Raw genomic sequence first — 18,541 nt, forward strand, 5'->3', positions numbered from 1 at the left:
GTTTAATAACAGAAGATCTCAGAGTTGGAAGAGACCCCAGAAACCTTCTGATCCGACTCATATCAGAACAAGAATCTCCTTTATAATGTATGGAACAGTCATTTCAGTGAGGGGGAAACTTCAAGTTTTTCCTTACATTGAGCCTAAATCTGTGGCTCCTCAACTTTTACCCATTGTTTCTAGTTCTACTTTCTGCAGCCATGTATGTGTTTCCTCAGCTTCAGTCCGTTATCACCAGCCACCTGCTAGACATTTCCACTATGAATCCCCTTAAGCTTTACAAATTCATGTCCAAAATGGAACTAGTCTATTCTCCAATCCCTCTTTCCCACCCTCAATCTACTTCTTTCCCTAATTTTCCTATCATTATTTAGATCACTCTTATCCTAGTCACCTAGGTTCGAAACTTTGGAGTCATCCATAACTCTTTATCCTCTTTGATATACCAGATCCATCCAGTCTTTTGCCAAGTATTGTCTGTTCTAGCTCCTCAGCATCTTCCTATTCACTCCCTGTTGTTAACTCCCATGGCCACCACCAGTTGTTCAAACCCTCTTCACTTGTTCCCTGGATTAGTGCCATGGTCTTCTAACTGATATCCATGTCTGTCTCCTTTTCCTCTCTCTACTCTGCCCTCCACACAGCTGCTAAATTAATGTGCCTCAAGCACAGCTTCAGTAGTTCCCTGTGCTTTCTGTGCTAAAATACAGACTTTCCTGTTTTAGGTGTTTAAAATCCTTCATAATCTAGTTCCAATTTGTATTCACATACTCAGTAATTTAGCCAAACTGGCCTATTTGTATAGTTTTAATAATAGGTAATTACTGCCTTCATGGGCAGGTAGGTGGTACAGTGGATGGAGTGCTAGGCCTGGGGTTGGGAAGATTCATCTCCCTGAGTTCAAGTCCAGCCTGGGCAAGTCACTTAACCCTGTTTACCTCAGTTTCCTCCTCTGTAAAATGAGATGGAGCAGGAAGTGGCAAACCACTCTAGTATCTTTGCTAAGAAAACCCCAAATGGGGTCATGAAGAGCCAATATGACTGAAATGATTGAACAACAATCACTTCCCTCAAGGAGCTCACTATTGTTGTTTGTCTGTTGAATATGGGGGAAGGCACCAACACAGATGACTGTTACAAGTTATTAGAGTATAAAAATTACTCAGAACATTCTCTGCTGTGCCACCGAGTTGCCTTTAGTATTCTCACTTAGGATAAAATAGAAGAACTAGAAAAATTTTAATCCATTTTTAAAAAGTGAACTCATGTGTGTGTATGTATATGTGTGTGTGTATATATATATATATATGAGTTCACTTATATGTATAAAAACAGAAAAAGGAAAATTGTTTGAAATGTCTTATTTGGTGTTCTCAGGGAGGAGGACATGTATCGTGCTGAAGATGAAATAGAAAAGGAGAAAGAATTACTGGTACGTGAAAGAGGGTTATCAGGTACGTTTGAGGTTTTATTCATATATAGCAGTTCTTATTTACAGGACAAATTATAATAGAAGTCACATCTAGTTTCATAAAGTACTTATACATACATATGTATACAATTCCATTAGATTGTGAGCTCCTTGAGGGCAAGAACTTTTTTTTTTCTTCTAATTTTCCTAGCACTTAGCACAGTGCCTGGCACATACTAGGTGCTTAATAAATATTTATTGACTGAATGAACAGCAATAATAGCTAGCATTTTCATAATGCTTTAAGGTTTGTCAGTGCTTTGCAACTATCTCTTATTTTGCCCCCACAACAACTTGGGAGTTAGATCTACTTTTCAACGTGACAACTGGACTGAACCACCTCTAACCTGTGGATGGCCAGAGCAGAACAGAGCAGGCCAGAGACAGGAGAATCAGGAATTAATTGGGTTTAATTTTAAAAGTGAGGGTGGGGCCCTGCCCCTAGTGGGGGGACCTGAGGCTTTGTGGGGAGATCTCAATACTTATACCAATGGCTATGCCTTGAGCTTTAGTCCTGACAATTAGAGGTAACAGCAACAATGAAACTAGTCTGATTCATAGCAGGACTTTATGAATGGAACATGGGTACTTGTCTGAGCTCTGAGATACCTGGTGCTGGTCAAAGCAATACAGTAATTATATGATTTTGCCAGAGGGTAAGATCATTCAGATGGTGAGCACAAAGAATTACTGTTATGCCATGCTCAGGGCACAGTTTACTTGCTGGGCCTTAGCTCTGGAAAACAGGGTATTTCCTAATATCTTGACCATCCCCATTTTACCTGTGAAAGCAAGGCTGAGAAAAGGTGAAGTGACTTGCCCATGGTCATAAAACTTGTAAATGTCTGAGATTATATTTGAACCCAGCTCTTCTTGAATTCAGATCAAGCACTTTATTTACTGTGCCATCTGATAGCTTCTATATGATCATAATATTTCATTTTGCATTGATTATTGTGCCATTTGAATTGGGTTGAGCAAGTGAAGAGTATCAGGGAAAAAGAGTGCTTCCATAAGAAATTTTAACCTGGGCATAGGCGGATTTTCTAGATTCCTTAAATTCACACCATTTATTATCGATTGAAGGCAGTTTTGTCTCAAATATGTATTTTATTTGATCTCAGTAGCAGAAGAGAAGAATACATTGTGTCAAATGTATAAATGTCATTTCTAAGCCTCTGAGTGACACTGGCTAAGTATGTTGATTTGTACATGTTTCATTTGAAAAATTTGAGGAATTTCCAGAAAGAAGTCTTTTGTGCATGAAATGTATGATGCAATAATACCATTCATTGTTCCATAATTTTATTTAAATCATGGGTCCAATAATTAGTTGCTCATTAAAATATGGATCCAGACTTGTTCCCTCAATCATGGGATCTCAGGCTACTACCTCTTCTGTGATCATTGGAAGAACTGGATAGGTTGAGGTGGTTCACATCCTATTCCTTTGTCTTCAGGTACACAGAGATAGTGTTAGGGGGTCATGCAGGCACTGCTTCTAGAAACCATCAGGAGCCCCAGAAACAACAGTGGGTGGTGGCAAAAACCATGTGAAGAAGGTAGAAGGAAGGCAGCTTACTTGTAGATGTTTTGGCCAGGTCTGTGGCTTGGGGAAGGTTCTGAGGGATTGGCAGACTTATTTTTCCTTCTTAGATCTATAACGTTATCTTAACTCTGGATATACCACAACCAACCTGTCATAATGAGACATTCTGAGCTACCCTGTTGCATTATGAAACTTTTATTTTGCTTTTGTGGATACAAAGGGTGATCCTAAAGCAGGGAAATATTACGTGTGTGTGTGTGTGTGTGTGTGTGTGTGTGTGTGTGTGTGTGTGAACTGCTGTTCAGTTGTTTTCAGTCATATTTGACTCTTGGTGACTACATTTGGGGTTTTCCTGGCAAAGATACCTGGAGTGGTTTTGCCATTTCCTTCTCCAGCTCATTTTACAGAGGAGGAAACCGAGGTAAACAGGGTTAAGTGACTTGCCCAGGGTCCCACAGCTGGTTACAGTATCTGAGGCCAGACTTGAACTCAAGGAGATGAATCTTCCTGACTCCAGACCTAGCTGCCCCTATGTGTATGAGGTATCCCAAAAGTCTTATAGTTTTAATAGCTTAAAGACTTGGGATATCCTTTGCTGTATTACTGCCACATCTGGAGTCCATTTTTTCTAGAAACAAGTTTTGAGAATTTTAATAGGTTTAATAATTCTCATGATGCTATTCAGAAATCCTTTACTTTATGAAATGGATGCAAGAACTGCTCATGACAGATTTTCCTTTCTTTACTTTATCATGCTATAGCCATACCTTTCTCCTGGAATGAGGAGAACAGCACCAATTTGTTTTAAGAGTGCATTGTTGGGGCACCTAGATGGCGCAGTGGATAGAGCACCGGCCCTGGAGTCAGGAGTACCTGAGTTCAAATCCAGCCTCAGACGCTTAACACTTACTAGCTATGTGACCATGGGCAAGTCACTTAACCCCTATTGCCTCACTAAAAAAAAAAAAAAAAAGAGTGCATTGTTGTCTTTGTTATGAGATTGCTATTTTTTTTTTTAATGTTTTCTTGATTATTACTGTTTTGTATTTTTCTTAACAGAGCCCAAGTTAAGTGTGGCTCCGGAAATGGACATCATGGACTATTGCAAAAAAGAGTGGAGAGGAAATACCCAAATGGCAAAACGAATGAAAAAGGTGTGATTAAAAACTAAGCACATGTGCATGCATGTATACACGTGTGCCTTTGCATGTGCTATATGTGTGCATGCTTTCATTGATGGTCATGCATCTCTTCCTGTTTTCAGTTCTTTAAGGTAGTAATTATTAACTTCCTTCTGAGAATATGGCTGTCTTGATTTTATGGGTAAGGAAATGGAATCCGAGGATATATATAAGGAACTTGGTCCTAGTGGGATTCTGAATATATAATTGGTAACAACTCATCAGACTGCTTCTAGTGTATGAATTGTTAATTTTATTGAAAAATTAACTTCCCATTTTAGGGTAGGTTTAGGTTAGACCAACCTGAAGATGCTGCTTTTTTCCATGTTTCAGGGCTTAGCAAGAGGAGGACACACTGGTATTATGATATTAAGGCACTTGGCCAGACCCTGATTTTATATTACTGGATCTTGATGTGGGTATGGAAACTTTGAGAGGACCATTTAGAGACCAATCCTAGAAATCCATATAATCATTATTAGGAGCACTGTGGGACACGGGCTGAACTAGATCCCCCAGGTCCCTCCTTAGAGTAACTAAGGGAGAGGATTGGGAGGCTCACATCCAGTCATGTTCCTTTTGGAGGATAGTTACTCCTCAAAAAGAAATAGTGCTGCAAGCCTAAAAGTATATCTCTTATGACTGCCTGTCATATGGAGCTACTTCTTAGATTGAACAGTCCTCAAGTTACCCTGGATTGTAGGATATGGGCAGGTAGTCCTTGCAACCTGTTACTGTTTGGATGGGTTGTGCCACTTCAATTCCAATTGAATAAATATTGGTTGGACTTTTTCTGTGTGCCTGGTACTACCTATATAGGATAGAACATAGTCTCTTGCCCTCAGAGGAGCTCATTTTCTGATTGGGTGCCATATTGTAGGACTGCTCCAAATCTCATCATTAGAGAAGAGCCATTGTCTCCTGGCCACAAATTACTGTTTCTCTTGAGAAACTGTTGGCGCCTTTTCCCTTGTTACTGTTACATGATGCAGTTCAGCATCACTTATATAAAAACAAAAACTAGTTCTGCTTGGCAAGTTTTTCCCACTATTCAAATGGAGTCCTAAATGACTCTTCCTGACAGGACAGTCCATTTAGCTGCTTGATTCAGAGACAGAATCTACTTTGGCTCTCTCTCAGCAGGATGCTATTCTTTTTAAAATTGGACATTCGGCATGGGCCATATGAAGGCCCCTTCTAGTTATGACAATCAGTTGCCAACATCTGCTCTAACGGTTTTTTGTTTTTTGTTTTTCCTGGCTAAAATTGTTTCTTCCATGTTAGAACTCTGGGAATTTATCCAAATATACATGCATACGTGCTATGTGCTTGAGAAGATTCAAAGCCCTTTTTTATGAGGCAAAATTTTGGCTTTATGCGCAGGCACCTTTGCTGCCCACACTCAGCTGAAATGAGTTGGTTTTTCCCTCTGGGCAAGAATATAAATCTAACTCTTAAACTTTCAGGGCAGATGGAGTTTTTCTTCCCCCTTACTGCACACCTGCATATTTAAAGCCCATGATTCCAAGTTTAATCAATAGTATAAATATCTGCACCATAGGGACTTGTTAGAGGATGGAGTCTTGTGCAGACTGTGATCTGCCAGATATGCAATTGAAAAACTGATATTTGAGAAAGGCAGCTTGATAGACATAAAATGGCCATTTAAAAAGATTTTCTGAGCTCTAACCTGAATTTAGATAATCAGAAGGCAAATATCTGGTCCACATTATTTTAGCTCCCTGAAGAGATGGCTTTGTTGAGTTCTGGTTTGATGTCATGTCCTCTAACTGGAGAGGGCTAGAGAATGCTAGAGCTGGAAGGCACTTCACAGCAAACATCTGTTCCTCCACCTTTATCTCACAGAAGAGGAAAATGAAGTCCAGAGAGGTGAATTGCCCAAAGTCACCCAGATTATTATTAGTGGATCCAGGACTAGAACTTGAGTCTCCTGATTCCCAGCCAGATGCCATTTCTTCTTCCTTGTGCTGCTTCATACCCAAAATGAGGACACAGCTCTTCTGTCTTTACAAGCCATTGTTGAAGATATTCTCTTCACCTTGCTACCCGTTTTCTTTATTATGAAGACTCAAGCAATAAAGTAACCCTTGAATTTAGTTTTTGGAAACAGCTGATTTCCACAAGGTTAATTTGTTTGCTTTCTTTGATTAGACAATGAAAACCATGTTACCCAACAGGAAACTCATTTCTCCTTGTCCGGTAAAGCACTGCTTTTCTCTTACACGCCAGTGTAAATGTCACTTTATCATGAAGCCTCTCCTGTGTCCCTTCACCTAATGCTGGTAACAACCCCCCTCCTCTGCCCTGACATACATAGCCTTTTGTTTTGGAAACTTCTTAATAGTTATCCTATAATATTACATATTGTAGTTATCAGTATTGTTTCTTGCCTCCTTTTTAGACTGTAAACTCCATAAGGTATTGTTTCTCCTAAGATCTTACACAGTTCTTTGTACATGAGAAATGCTTAAAAATGTTTGTTGAATTGGGGGAGAATTACATTTTAGTTTTTTGATGAAAGCATTTGAATTCTTTGAGGATTAGACCAAATGTCTCCTCCTTCTTCTCCCCCTTCCTTTTTGGGGGAGATTTGGTTAAAGATCATCTTGGGGTGAATTTTTCCTACATGAATAAAACTTTCTAAGCCACCTGAATTTAATAATGGCTGTGTTGGTTTCTTTGACAATTTCACAACAGGGCTATGAAGAAGTTTCTCAGAAATTTACCTCTATAAGGAGAGTCCGAGGTGATAATTATTGTGCACTCAGGGCAACCTTGTTCCAGGCAATGAGCCAATCAACAGATCTTCCTATCTGGCTCAAGAATCAGGATATAATGCTGGTATGTTTGAGATTTACTCTTATAAAAATTTAAAACACTTTGAAATGTTACATATCTAAAAATTAAAATACTTTAAAAGATTAATATTTTAAGATACTTCTTTTAAGAATGCCATCTTTTTCTTCTGGTGTTCCATGTTTATTTTTAAGTTAAATGAAATTTTTTTCAATTAACCAAAATCTCTCTTCTCTCCCTCCTCCCCATGACCCCACTGAAAAAAGAAAGAAAAAAATAAAACCCTACCTAAATATTTATAGCCAAGTAAAACACATTCCTACATTGGCCATGTCTGGGGTGGGGGAGGGGGGAAGAATATACAGATCTGTCTGCCTCTCTCCCATTTGTCTGTCCATAGCTATCTGTCTGTCTGTCTGTCTCTGCAGTCTTGAGTCCATCACCTCTCTGTCAGGAATTGGATAGCCTGCTTTATTATGACTCTTCTGTAGTCTTGGTTGGTCATTGTGTTGACCAGCCATCTTAAATACTTACTCATTTATTTATTTATTCATTTATCTATCTATCTATTTACTTATTTATTAATTTATTCACCCATTAATTTATTTTTGTTTGTTTGCTTGTTTTGTGGGGCAATGAGGGTTAAGTGATTTGCCCAGGGTCACACAGCTAGTATGTGTCAAGTGTCTGAGACCGGATTTAAACTCAGGTTCTCCTGAATCCAGGGCCAGTGCTTTATCCACTGTGCCACCTAGCTGCCCCCCATCTTAAGTCTTTAAAACGTGTTTGTTTTTACAATATTTTTATTGTGTAATTTCTTCTGCTTCTTACTTCTCTGCATTGGTTCATTAGATCTTCCTAGGTTTCTTTAAAACCATCCCCTTTTATTTCTTAAAGCACAATAGCTTCTTCATAGACAATAGTTTTTTAGCCATTCCCCATTTGATGGGCACTGCCTCAGTTTCCAGTTTTTTTCTCACTACAAATAAGAATTACTATAAAAATTTTTATACATATGTATCCTTTCCTCTTTGATTAATTTTGGGTGTATTGACCTAGTAGCAGTATTGCTAGGTAAATGATATATGCACGGTTTAATAGCTTTTTGGACCTAGTTCCCCAATTACTTTCCAGAATGGCTATATCAAGTTCACAGCTCCATAGCAGTGCGTTAAAATTTCTGTTTTCCCACAGCCCCTCCAGCCTTTGTCATTTTCTTTTTCTGTTGTCTTAGCCAATGTAATGGATGAGAGTTGTTATTCAGTCATTTCAGTTGTGTCTGACTCTGTCACCCCATTTAGGGTTTTCTTGGCAAGGTACTGGAGTGCTTTGCCATTTCCTTCTCCAATTCATTTTGCAGATGAAGAAACTGAGGTAAGCAGGGTTAAGTAACTTGCCTGGGATCATATAGCTAATAAATATCAGAGGCCAGATTTGTACTCAGTAGGTGGTATAAGATGGTACCTAAATGTTTTTTTCTAATTTGCATTTCTCTAATTATTAGCGATTTAGAGTACCAGATAGTGGTTTAAGAGTACAAGACAGCTTGGCTTTCTTCCTCTGGAAACTACCTATTCATATCCTTTGACTGTTTATCGGTTGAGGAGATAGTTTTTTCTTAATCAATTTGAATCATTTCCCTATAAATCTTAAACATGAGACCTTTATCAAAGAAATTTGGTGTATTGACTTTTTTCTCATTCACCTTTACTTTTAATTTTTAGCTACATTGGTTATTTGTGAAAATACTTTTTAATTCTGTGTAATCAAAATTGTCTGTTTTACTTTTTGTGAACATCTCTATTTCTTGTTGGGTTACAAAATTTCTCCATTCAGAGGTCTTAGAGGTAATCTTTTCCTTGTGTTTCTAACTTATTTATGATGTCATCCTTTATGTCCAAGTCATGTATCCATCTGGAGTTTTCTTTCAGACCACATTCCAGATTTCCCAACAGTTTTTGTCAAATCATAAGTTCTTAAGTCCAGTCACTGGAATCTTTGGGTTTATCAAATACTAGGGTACTGTATTCATTTGCTTCTGTGTATCTGTTCCACTGAATGACTTCTCTGTCTTATTCAGTATCATATTGTTTAGATGATTACTGCTTTCTTTGTATACTTTGAGATCTGGTAGTGCTAGGCCTCCTTTTCCTTCCTTTTTTTTTTTTTTCATTATTTCCCTTGAGATTCTTGACCTTTTATTCTTCCAGTTGATTTAAAACTTTTTTTTTTCTGTCTCAGTAAAGTATTTATTGGGTAATTTGGTATGGCCTGAATAAGTAATTTAATTTTGGTAGTAATGGAATTTTTATTATGTTGGCTAATTCTATCCATGGCCAATGAATATTTCTCTAGTTATTCAGATCTGTCTTTATTTGCGTAAAAAATGTTTTGTAGTTGTATTTGTACAGCTCCAAGTATTTTATGTATTTTGTAGTTATTTTAAATAGAATTTCTCTATCTTTAACTTCCTCTTTGAGGCAACTAGATGATTCAATGGGTAGAGTGCTAGGCCTGGAGTCAGCCTGTGTGACCCTTTCCTCAACTATAAAATGTGGATAGTATTAGCGCCTACCTCACAGGGTTATGAGGATCAGTTGCGATGATATTTGTAAGCATTTAACATAGTGCCTGGCACATAGTAGCACTTAACAAATTTTTGTTCCCTTCCCCTTTCTTCTTTGGGGGAGGGATATAGTAAATGATAAGATGCATTAACAAGCTGGAGTATTAGGTAAAAAAAATAAGACAGAATTTAATTAAATGTAAAATAAGAACATAGGTTCAAAAAAATTCATTAGGATAATCATAGTTTTCTAGGGTATTTCAGTGATCATCTAAGACCAACACCTGTTCTTTTGTTTAGCTCCAGGGACAGGAATTATCTATTATATGATGTATAATATATAACTTATCATATATTATAGCTTATATATTATTGTGTATTATGACTTGGGAGACAGCCTTCAGTACAATATAAGGAAGTACTTAGTGGCTACCTCTGAGGCAAGCTTTAGAAGCTTAGATTATCTCAATTTCTAATAGTCTGTGATTCTAAGCTTGTTGTTCTTATCTCTTTGGAAGAAAATAAGTGTGATAACAGTTTCTTATGTTGAATGAGTAGTAGTTTCCCATACTACTTGCATTTCTACATGATTCTTTTTATAGTTACTAGCCTGAGTAGTATTTACTCGGTTTATTCACAAGGTAGATAGATAGACTCAGAGTCAGGAAGACCTGAGTTTGACTCTCATCATCACTGTGAGGGCCAAAATTTGATATATGGAGCGTTATTTGGGTGACTTGCCTTAATATTGGGGTCCTGGAAATATGAAGGACCTTTTAGGTGTAACCCTCCCCTCTGAACTGCCCTTTTTAGATATTTCTTCCAGGCCGATAAGAAAGGAGCCTTTAAGCTTTAGTTCACAAAAGGATCAGATTTTATTACTTGGGAATCAATTAAACAACAAAGGTGAAACTAATAAAAATCAAAGATAAGGAAATAGGAAAATAGGAATACAGATAAATGCTCTTAACTCTAAACTTAGCCTATTAGGGTTTTTCGTAATTAAACTTACCGAACACCTGAACAGCCCACCAGTCTAAGGTTGCTTGTGCAGTCGCCACACCGAGAGCATGAATGCACCGAGTTCCGGAAGGTATCTTCCAGAAGCAGCCTGCCTCCCTTCAGCGAGCATTCAATCTCTCCTCCCCCAAAAGAGGAGGTCCTTCAAGAGCTGCCTTTCTGAGCTCAGTATCATACTTAACCTTGGGGTGGGCCAGGTGTGTCCCCTCCCAAATGAGTTAGCTAAAAACAGGAATATTAATCTTTACAACAAATAATTTTTACCACAAGACTTACTAGCTGTGTAACCCTGAATGAGTTACTTAACCTTCTTGTAGCCTCAGTTTTCCTCTCTTCAAAAAAGGAATAATAATAATAGCACCTACCTCACAGGGTTTTTATGAGGAACAAATGAGATGATTAAAGTGCTCTGCAAACCTTAAAGTGCTATATTAGTAGTAGCTATTAAAATTATTGTTTTATTTAGAAATTTTGGAGTACTTATATCTTGGTGGGGGGTGCCTTTGTAGCTTAGTACTTAAAGATAGATTGGCCCTAAAAGGATTTTTTCCCCTAAGTCTTTTTTTATGTTTGTTTTTTAATAGGAGAAGTAGGTTCTTATCCTGCCCATATTGCAGATGCCAAAGTGTTTTTCTAGTAATAATAATTAATTTATAGAGATGTTTACAGAAGGATTTCCTCAGAACAATTCTGTGAGATGTAGGGAGGGCAAATGTCATCTCTGTTTTATAGACTAGGAAACTTAAGACATTCAGAGTAAGTGTGAGTTACTCATTACATGGTGGGCCTGGAGGATAGAACTACCCAGATACTTGAAGGATGTTATTATGTCTTCCTTAAGTTTCTTCTTCAAGCCAAACGTCCCAAGTTTCTTCAACTGAGCCTCATATATGTTTTGTGCCATTTCACACCATCCTGATCATTCTCCTCTGATGCTTGCCAACTTATCAGCCTTCTTCCTTAAAATACTGAGTTCACAACAAAACAGTAACCAAGACATGGTGTAACTAGGGTAGAGTACCGTGGGTCTATCACTTTTTTCCTGAACATTACTCATCATGTAATGCAACCTAAAATAGCAGTAGCTTTTGTGGTATCATATCAAACTATTGACTCATTGAGTTTGAATTCCACTAAAACCCTTTAATATAGGTTAAGGAACTAATATCTATCCATGTCTTCCCCATCTTGTACTTGTGAAGTTCATTTTTTTTGAACATTCATAATGTTTTACATTTATACCAGTTAAATATGTTATTGGATTTGGTTTAACATTCTAGCTGGTGACTTTTTTTAAAAATTCTGTCATCCAATATATTAACATTACTCATAGCTTTGTTGTTTACACATTTGATAAGCATGTTGTTATTCCATTAACTAAGTTTCTGATGATAAATATTGAACAGTATTACACCAACCACAGATTCTGGGTACAGATCACTAGAGACTTACTTCTACATTAACATTGACATATTAATAATTTTTTCGTGGGTCCAGCCATTCAGTGAGTTTCAGATTAATGTATTAGTACTGATAATCTAACCCACATTTCTCTTTTCCCCAGAAATACCATTAGAGACTTTCAAATGCTTTGTTCAAATCTAACTAAACTATATATGTGTAATCCCCCCTCTTAATCTGCTGGTCTCCAATTTCCTTCTTTCCTTCCTCCCTCCCTCCTTTCCTTCTTCCCTTTTTCTTCTTTCCTTCCTTCAAATAATTAATGTTTTGAGTTCCAAATTCTAATCCTCCTTCCCTCTCTCCCCACCCCCTTCCATGAGGCAGTTAGCAATCAAATATCGGCTATACATGTACAATATGTAAAACATTTCCATATTAGTCATTTTGTACAAGAATACTCGAATAAAAAAAAAAAGAAAGTAAAAAATAGCGTGCTTCAGGCTGGCATGTTTTCTTGGTGAAGCTATGCTGGCTCTGTGATCATCACTTTTTTCTAGTTCTTCATGTCATCATCCCTTTGACAACACAGTCTAGAGTTTTACCAGAATCAGAGCCAAATTTACTGGCTTATAGTTTGTTGACTTCACTTCTTCCTTTTTTTTAAGATTGTGATAGCACTTGTCCTTCTCCAGTTCAATGAAACTTTTCTTATTCACTCCAAACTTTCTTTTTTGTTTTTCTTTTTATTTTTGTTTTCATTTTCTTTCTTACTTTTTTTTAAAGTTTGTCTTCAGTACAGATCAGTTCCGTGACATCAGCATAGTTATTGTAAATCAACATAATGATTCAAACACAACAGGCTAGAATCCCAAATAACATAGCATGCAAAATAAAGCAATTTATAATGTCCATTCTCACTCATGGTACTTTGAGACTCTGCATCAGAAGGTTTCTGGACTGGTAACTAAGAACAGCAATTTTTTGTACTGTTATGAAATTAAGGTAATAACATCATTGGATACTAGAAATGTAAGCAGTAGTATATATATGACTTGGGAACTAAAAATGTGAGTGTATTTTTTCATTTTTGCATTGAGGCAGTTGTTAAGTATTTGCTTTCCTTAATGAGGACATTAGTATCAGGTTCTCTTAAAAATATTTAATGACAATATCACACTTGTGGCAGTTATAATTGAAATTTCGGGCAGCTAGATGGCACAGTGGATAAAGCACCGGCCCTGGATTCAGGAGGACCTGAATTCAAGTCTGGTCTCAAACACTTGACACTTACTAGCTGTGTGACCCTGGACAAGTCACTTAACCCACATTGCTCTGCTAAAACAAAACAAAACAAAACAAAATAATTGAAATTTCTACCTATCTCTATTGCATGCACATAAATAGTGTAAACAAAATCTTTTGAACTTAAAACGATACAATTAAGTTCCCAGTCCTCTCAGAATAATTTCACCTTGTTGCTTGGCTTTTCATATTTGCCTCTTAATTTAAAAGTATTGTTTGATATCTTTATATGACACTCATACCCTGCCTGTCTTCAGATTCAACCTATCTTATGACAAAGAAAAAAATAAACCCAGTGCACAAAACATGTGTGACAAGGTATAAAAATATTTTGGCTTAATTGTCCCTCATTTATCTGACATGAGGAAAGAGAAGTAAATTTTGTTATCTCTTCTCTAGGACCTTTGACTTTTTCCATTACTTAAGAGTTCTTTCTTTTGATGGTCTTTTCATTTACATTGTTATTGTAACTGTTAGTAATTAATAGATACTGTTCTCTTGTTTTTGTTTTATTTTCATTTCATTGTACATCAGTTTATACAAATATTGTTGAATTTTTCTTAACTTCATAATTGTTACTGTATAGTTAGCTGATATTTTGAGATTTTAAAGTTAATCTTCACAGAGAATCATCTTCAGACTGAAAGTTATTTGGCATGTTTAGAATTAAAATACAACATTTGGAAATTATTAAGATTCACTTCAGAACATCTTTGTAATTAAGGAAAATTAAGTAGCTAATGAAATCTGACATATTCCTGGATGGAGAATAAAGAGAATGTTCATTTTTAACTTGATGCTACGTAAGCTGAGTTTGTATTTGGGGGTGGTTCCAATTGATCCTTGCTTGGGCACATGTCATTTATTTTAATTTAAATCTTTAATTAGCAATTTACATGCTATATCAAATCCAAAGCCCCAGAGTAAATAATTTAGATTTTAGAACACTGATAGCTTAACCCATTTATTTATTTATTTTTGGTGAGTCAGTTGGGGTTAAATGACTTGCCCACAGTCACACCCTAGAAAAGCGTCACATGTTTGAGACCTAATTTGAACTCAGGTCCTTCTGACTTCAGGGCTGGTGCTCTTATTTACTGTACCACCTAGCTATCCTGCTTAACTTGAAAAAAATTTTACTAGATTTATAGGCATTAAATTATTAGTATTGCTGACATTCATGGAAGGTATACTATAAAAGTTTGCTCCTTCAACTGTACATGTAAAAAAAGAGGAACATAAAACATGTTTCTCTTGTTTAATCAATTTATTGCTATGGATCTTCAATGAACCAGAGTGAAAAGTGGAACTCTTAATTTAATATTTTTTACCTTTTCCAGGTCAAGATAAAACCTACCCTTTTATTTTCAAGTTTTTGAGTTCTCTTTGCTCATATTTGCCAACAACCTACATTTAGTGAATTTGTATCTTGAACTGTAATTTGGGATGCCATTTTTCTCTTTTTAGTTTTGTAATTAAAACTCCTCTTAATTTAAACCCCAAATATCATTTAGCACTGATAAAATTCCTTTCATATTCTTTAAATTTGGGAAATTAGCTTGAAAATCCTTTCAGTTAGATATGTGTTAAAACTAAAGGTGCAGCAGCATCGTCAACATTGTGTGTTGACCTACTGTGATGAACTATATATTCTTCTCACCAATGCAATGGTACAGAAGGGTTCCAGGGAACTCATGATGGAGGAGGATCTCCAAATCCAGGGGGGGAAAAAAAAGAACTGTGGAGTATAGATGCTGAATGAACCATACTATTTCTTTTGTTTTTGGTGCTGTTGTATTTCTATTTTGAGGTTTTACCTCATTGCTCTGATTTTTCTCTTATAACATGACTAATGCAGAAATAAGTTTAATGTTATGAATATATAACCTATATCAGATTGCCTGCTGTCTAGGGGAGGGAGGGGAGTGAGGAAAAATTTGAAATTGAAAATCTTATATAAACAAATGTTGAAAACTATTTCTACATGTAACTGGAAAATAATAAAATACTTTTATTTAAAAAAAAAAACAGATGCAGAGGTAGGAATTGAGAATGAAACTGCTGAAAGTTGACTGGGGCATTTGTACTGTGGTGGTCATAGAACTGTTCTATGAAAGTGGGGATACGGGAAGAAGAGTAGTACTGAAGAATTAGTGCTTGTACCTGGTCATATGATTATTGCATTTTGAGACTGAATCTGTTGGGGGAAGTAGAGGAGCAACAGAGGCTCCAGGCAGAGCCTCATCATTTCCATGCCCACTTCTGATCCATGGTTGGTGGCCTGATTCATGTTATCCTCTCAGCAAGTCCATTCCTGGCCCTGCTTCTTTGGCTGTCCTTAAGACAGCTAGGTTGTTGTGCAGTGTCCAGGAAGCTAAACTTAGAGTCAGGAAGACTCTTGAGTTCAGATTCTACTATAACCATTTACTAGCTGTGTATTCTGAGCAAGTTACTTAACACCTCTTTATCTATAATTTGGGGGTGGGGTGGCTTGGTGGTAATAATAGCATTTCACAGGGTTGTTGTGAGGATCAAACAGGATAACATGTAAAGAACTTTGTAAACCTTAAAGCACTATATAAGTGCTGCTGGGAAGACTTCTAGCAAAATGGTGGATGAGAACAATTTGTTCCAATGGTCACGAAGTTAGTCAGACATTGAAGATGCCACGGTCATCCACAGCATCCTAGGCCATTGCTGGGTCTCTTAACGTTTGTCTTGCCACTGGACTTCTGTGACCCTGGAAGAGAGAATTGAGATTGATGACTTTGTGCAACTCTGCCTCACTGAAATTCACAAATGAGTCAAGACATGTCTTTAGTCTTCAAAAAAGAAGACAAATAACAATGTAAATGCTGTTGTTACCATCATTATCAATTAATCAATCATTAGCCAGGGGCACTTTCCCACAATTTTTCAAAGATCAATGACTTAGCACTTACTCTAGTTGTTACAGTGCCTGACAATGTATCTCACTTTTGTCTGGTGATTTGAACTCGAGAGCACCTAGATTCCCACTTTGTTAGTCTTCTTTTTTCCTTCCTTGGTCTTCCCAGCAGTGGGGTTTATTTACTCTACTGGAGCCAGGAAGACCTTGCTTCAAGTTCTGCCTGTGATCTTGGGCAAGCCGCTTTACTTCTTAGGGACGCATGCAAATTTGTAGGACTGAAAGTTGCAGGGAAGGTGCCAACTTGCATAGGTAGAGATTGTTTCCTGATGCAGGAGTTTGCCTATAACAGTGAAATCTCAGATCTCTTCCTAATCTATAGTACTTTTTTAATCCAAAGATTTTTCCTCTTTGGCAGAATAAACAGAAACAGGGGGGCAGCTAGGTGGTGTAATGATTGAAATGATGCCACCTACTGGAGACTTGCTGTGGGAAAGCTCCACCATGAGGAAAATGCCTCAGAGGCATTGTGGCTTTTCCTTGGCGTCAGGGTGCTGTCTATCAAGGCTACCAGCCAATCAACTTGAGGAGCCTCCTATGGTCTAGGAGGAGACAGGAAGGAGGAAAGGGAGCCTGTGCGGAGAGCTCTGGGGCTTTTTGGGTTCCTGACTGGATGGTGGTGGCGGCAGAGGATTTCACAGGAAACTTGAGGAAAGATAGGAATGCCAGACTGTTGGAATTCTGTTCTCAATCTTTTTCTTTCTATTTTCCAATAAACCCTTAAAAACCTAACTTGTTTTATCAGTGATTTTAGTTAGTTTCCCCCAAAATTGGGGAAACAGATTAGAATCCACATTTAGAATCTTAAATTACACAGTGGCGTAGTGAATAAAGCACTGGCACTGGATTTGGGAGGACCTGAGTTCAAATCCGCCTCAGACACTTGACACTTAGTAGCTGTGTGACCCTGGGCAGGTCATTTAATCCTCATTTTCCCGGGGGGGGGGGTGGTGGTGGTGGGGGGTGGGTGGTGAGTGCTGGGGGAGAGAATAGAGTTGAGTTGCCTCTTATATTCTTCCCATCCTTTTCTTTTTCTTTTTTTTTATTCCACTGCCCATATAGCTTTTTTAGAAACTCTTTTTGTTCCAAGCATTACTTCAGATCACTCTGAGCTCTTGTGTTTCTGACACTACTTAAAGGACTTTGTCATGCTTTCATAGTCATCCTCTCTTATCTACCCTGGATTTCATCTTCTCTGTATCTTTTAAAAATCTTATTGCATTGATGAGTTTTCTTTGTATACATACCACTCACTTTAAGCATCTCTCCCCTTTGCTTTCTCATTGAGGTTTTTCTCTCTGTATAAAATTTAATTCTTAATTCTTGTATCCCCTCTGCTTACCTCCTGTGATTTTTTTTTTTAATGAGACCCTATCTGTCCTTTCTCTATATCCTTTAAAATCTTTTCCTGTTCTCCAAAACAAGGTACATGTCCAACCATGCCCACATCTTATCTGTCACAAATTCCTAGATGGAATAGCCCTTCCCTCCCAAGGTTCCTATTGTTTGTCTAGCAACAAGTTTCTCTTTATCAGAATCGAGTCTAGAATGACACTTCCCCTCATCACTTGCTGCACTTTAAGAAAGAAATTCTTAATTGCTCTGCTTTTGCCAAAGAGAGAGAACTCCAGTAGATAGATAATTTCCTTTGATCTCTGTTTTATTCCTTTTTGTTGGATGTAACAGCCTCATTTTATGAAGTCAAAGTGTGTGATGTTTACATCATTCTCCTCGCTGTATCTCTTACACTACATTCATATGTGTCAAGATCCTGTTGGGAAGAAGGTAGACAGGGATTGTTAAAGGTTAACCCATGAGCTAGCAAAAGTAGCACTTCAAAATCTTTAATGTACTTTTGACTGTCGATCATATGCATCTCTGGAACTTTTTGTCTTTTAAGCTGATTGGGAACGGGCCTTATGATTTCCTGAATTTCTTGCCATGCCATTTCAATCTCCTTTTGTCCTGACCTTGGTTCCTCTTTGTTACTGTGCCTTCTTCATCTGATATTACTATCTTCTAATCACTGTGTTTCAGACCCCAGCCTCATCACTTGACCTTGCTTTACTCCCTGACTTGAAAGTTTGATTTGTTATTTTTGACTCTTGAGTGTATACCCTGATTTTGATTGATTAACCTAAAGTAGTGGTTCTATTAGGCAGGAAACTACATTCAGAGAAATAGACCATATCTATGCTTTCTGTCCACAGTATACAAAAAGTGTTCTCCACATATTAATAAAATAATTTAATTCAACAGAAAGGAGCCACATCTCTTCCCTTGACAA

At 37.3% G+C, this 18,541-nt stretch overlaps 1 protein-coding gene across 1 annotated transcript in view; it reads left to right on the plus strand.

The window, feature by feature from the left end:
* OTULIN (OTU deubiquitinase with linear linkage specificity) overlaps nucleotides 1–18,541 on the plus strand; it is a 44,771-nt gene that overhangs the window by 15,068 nt on the left and 11,162 nt on the right. The window contains exons 2-4 of the mRNA XM_043976537.1: nucleotides 1,378–1,454; nucleotides 4,080–4,174; nucleotides 6,920–7,063. Of these exons, the coding sequence (XP_043832472.1) occupies nucleotides 1,378–1,454; nucleotides 4,080–4,174; nucleotides 6,920–7,063 (316 nt within the window). The remainder of the gene's footprint in view (nucleotides 1–1,377; nucleotides 1,455–4,079; nucleotides 4,175–6,919; nucleotides 7,064–18,541) is intronic.

The sequence above is a fragment of the Dromiciops gliroides genome, chromosome 1, assembly GCF_019393635.1.
Source record: "Dromiciops gliroides isolate mDroGli1 chromosome 1, mDroGli1.pri, whole genome shotgun sequence".
Classification (NCBI taxonomy): domain Eukaryota; kingdom Metazoa; phylum Chordata; class Mammalia; order Microbiotheria; family Microbiotheriidae; genus Dromiciops; species Dromiciops gliroides.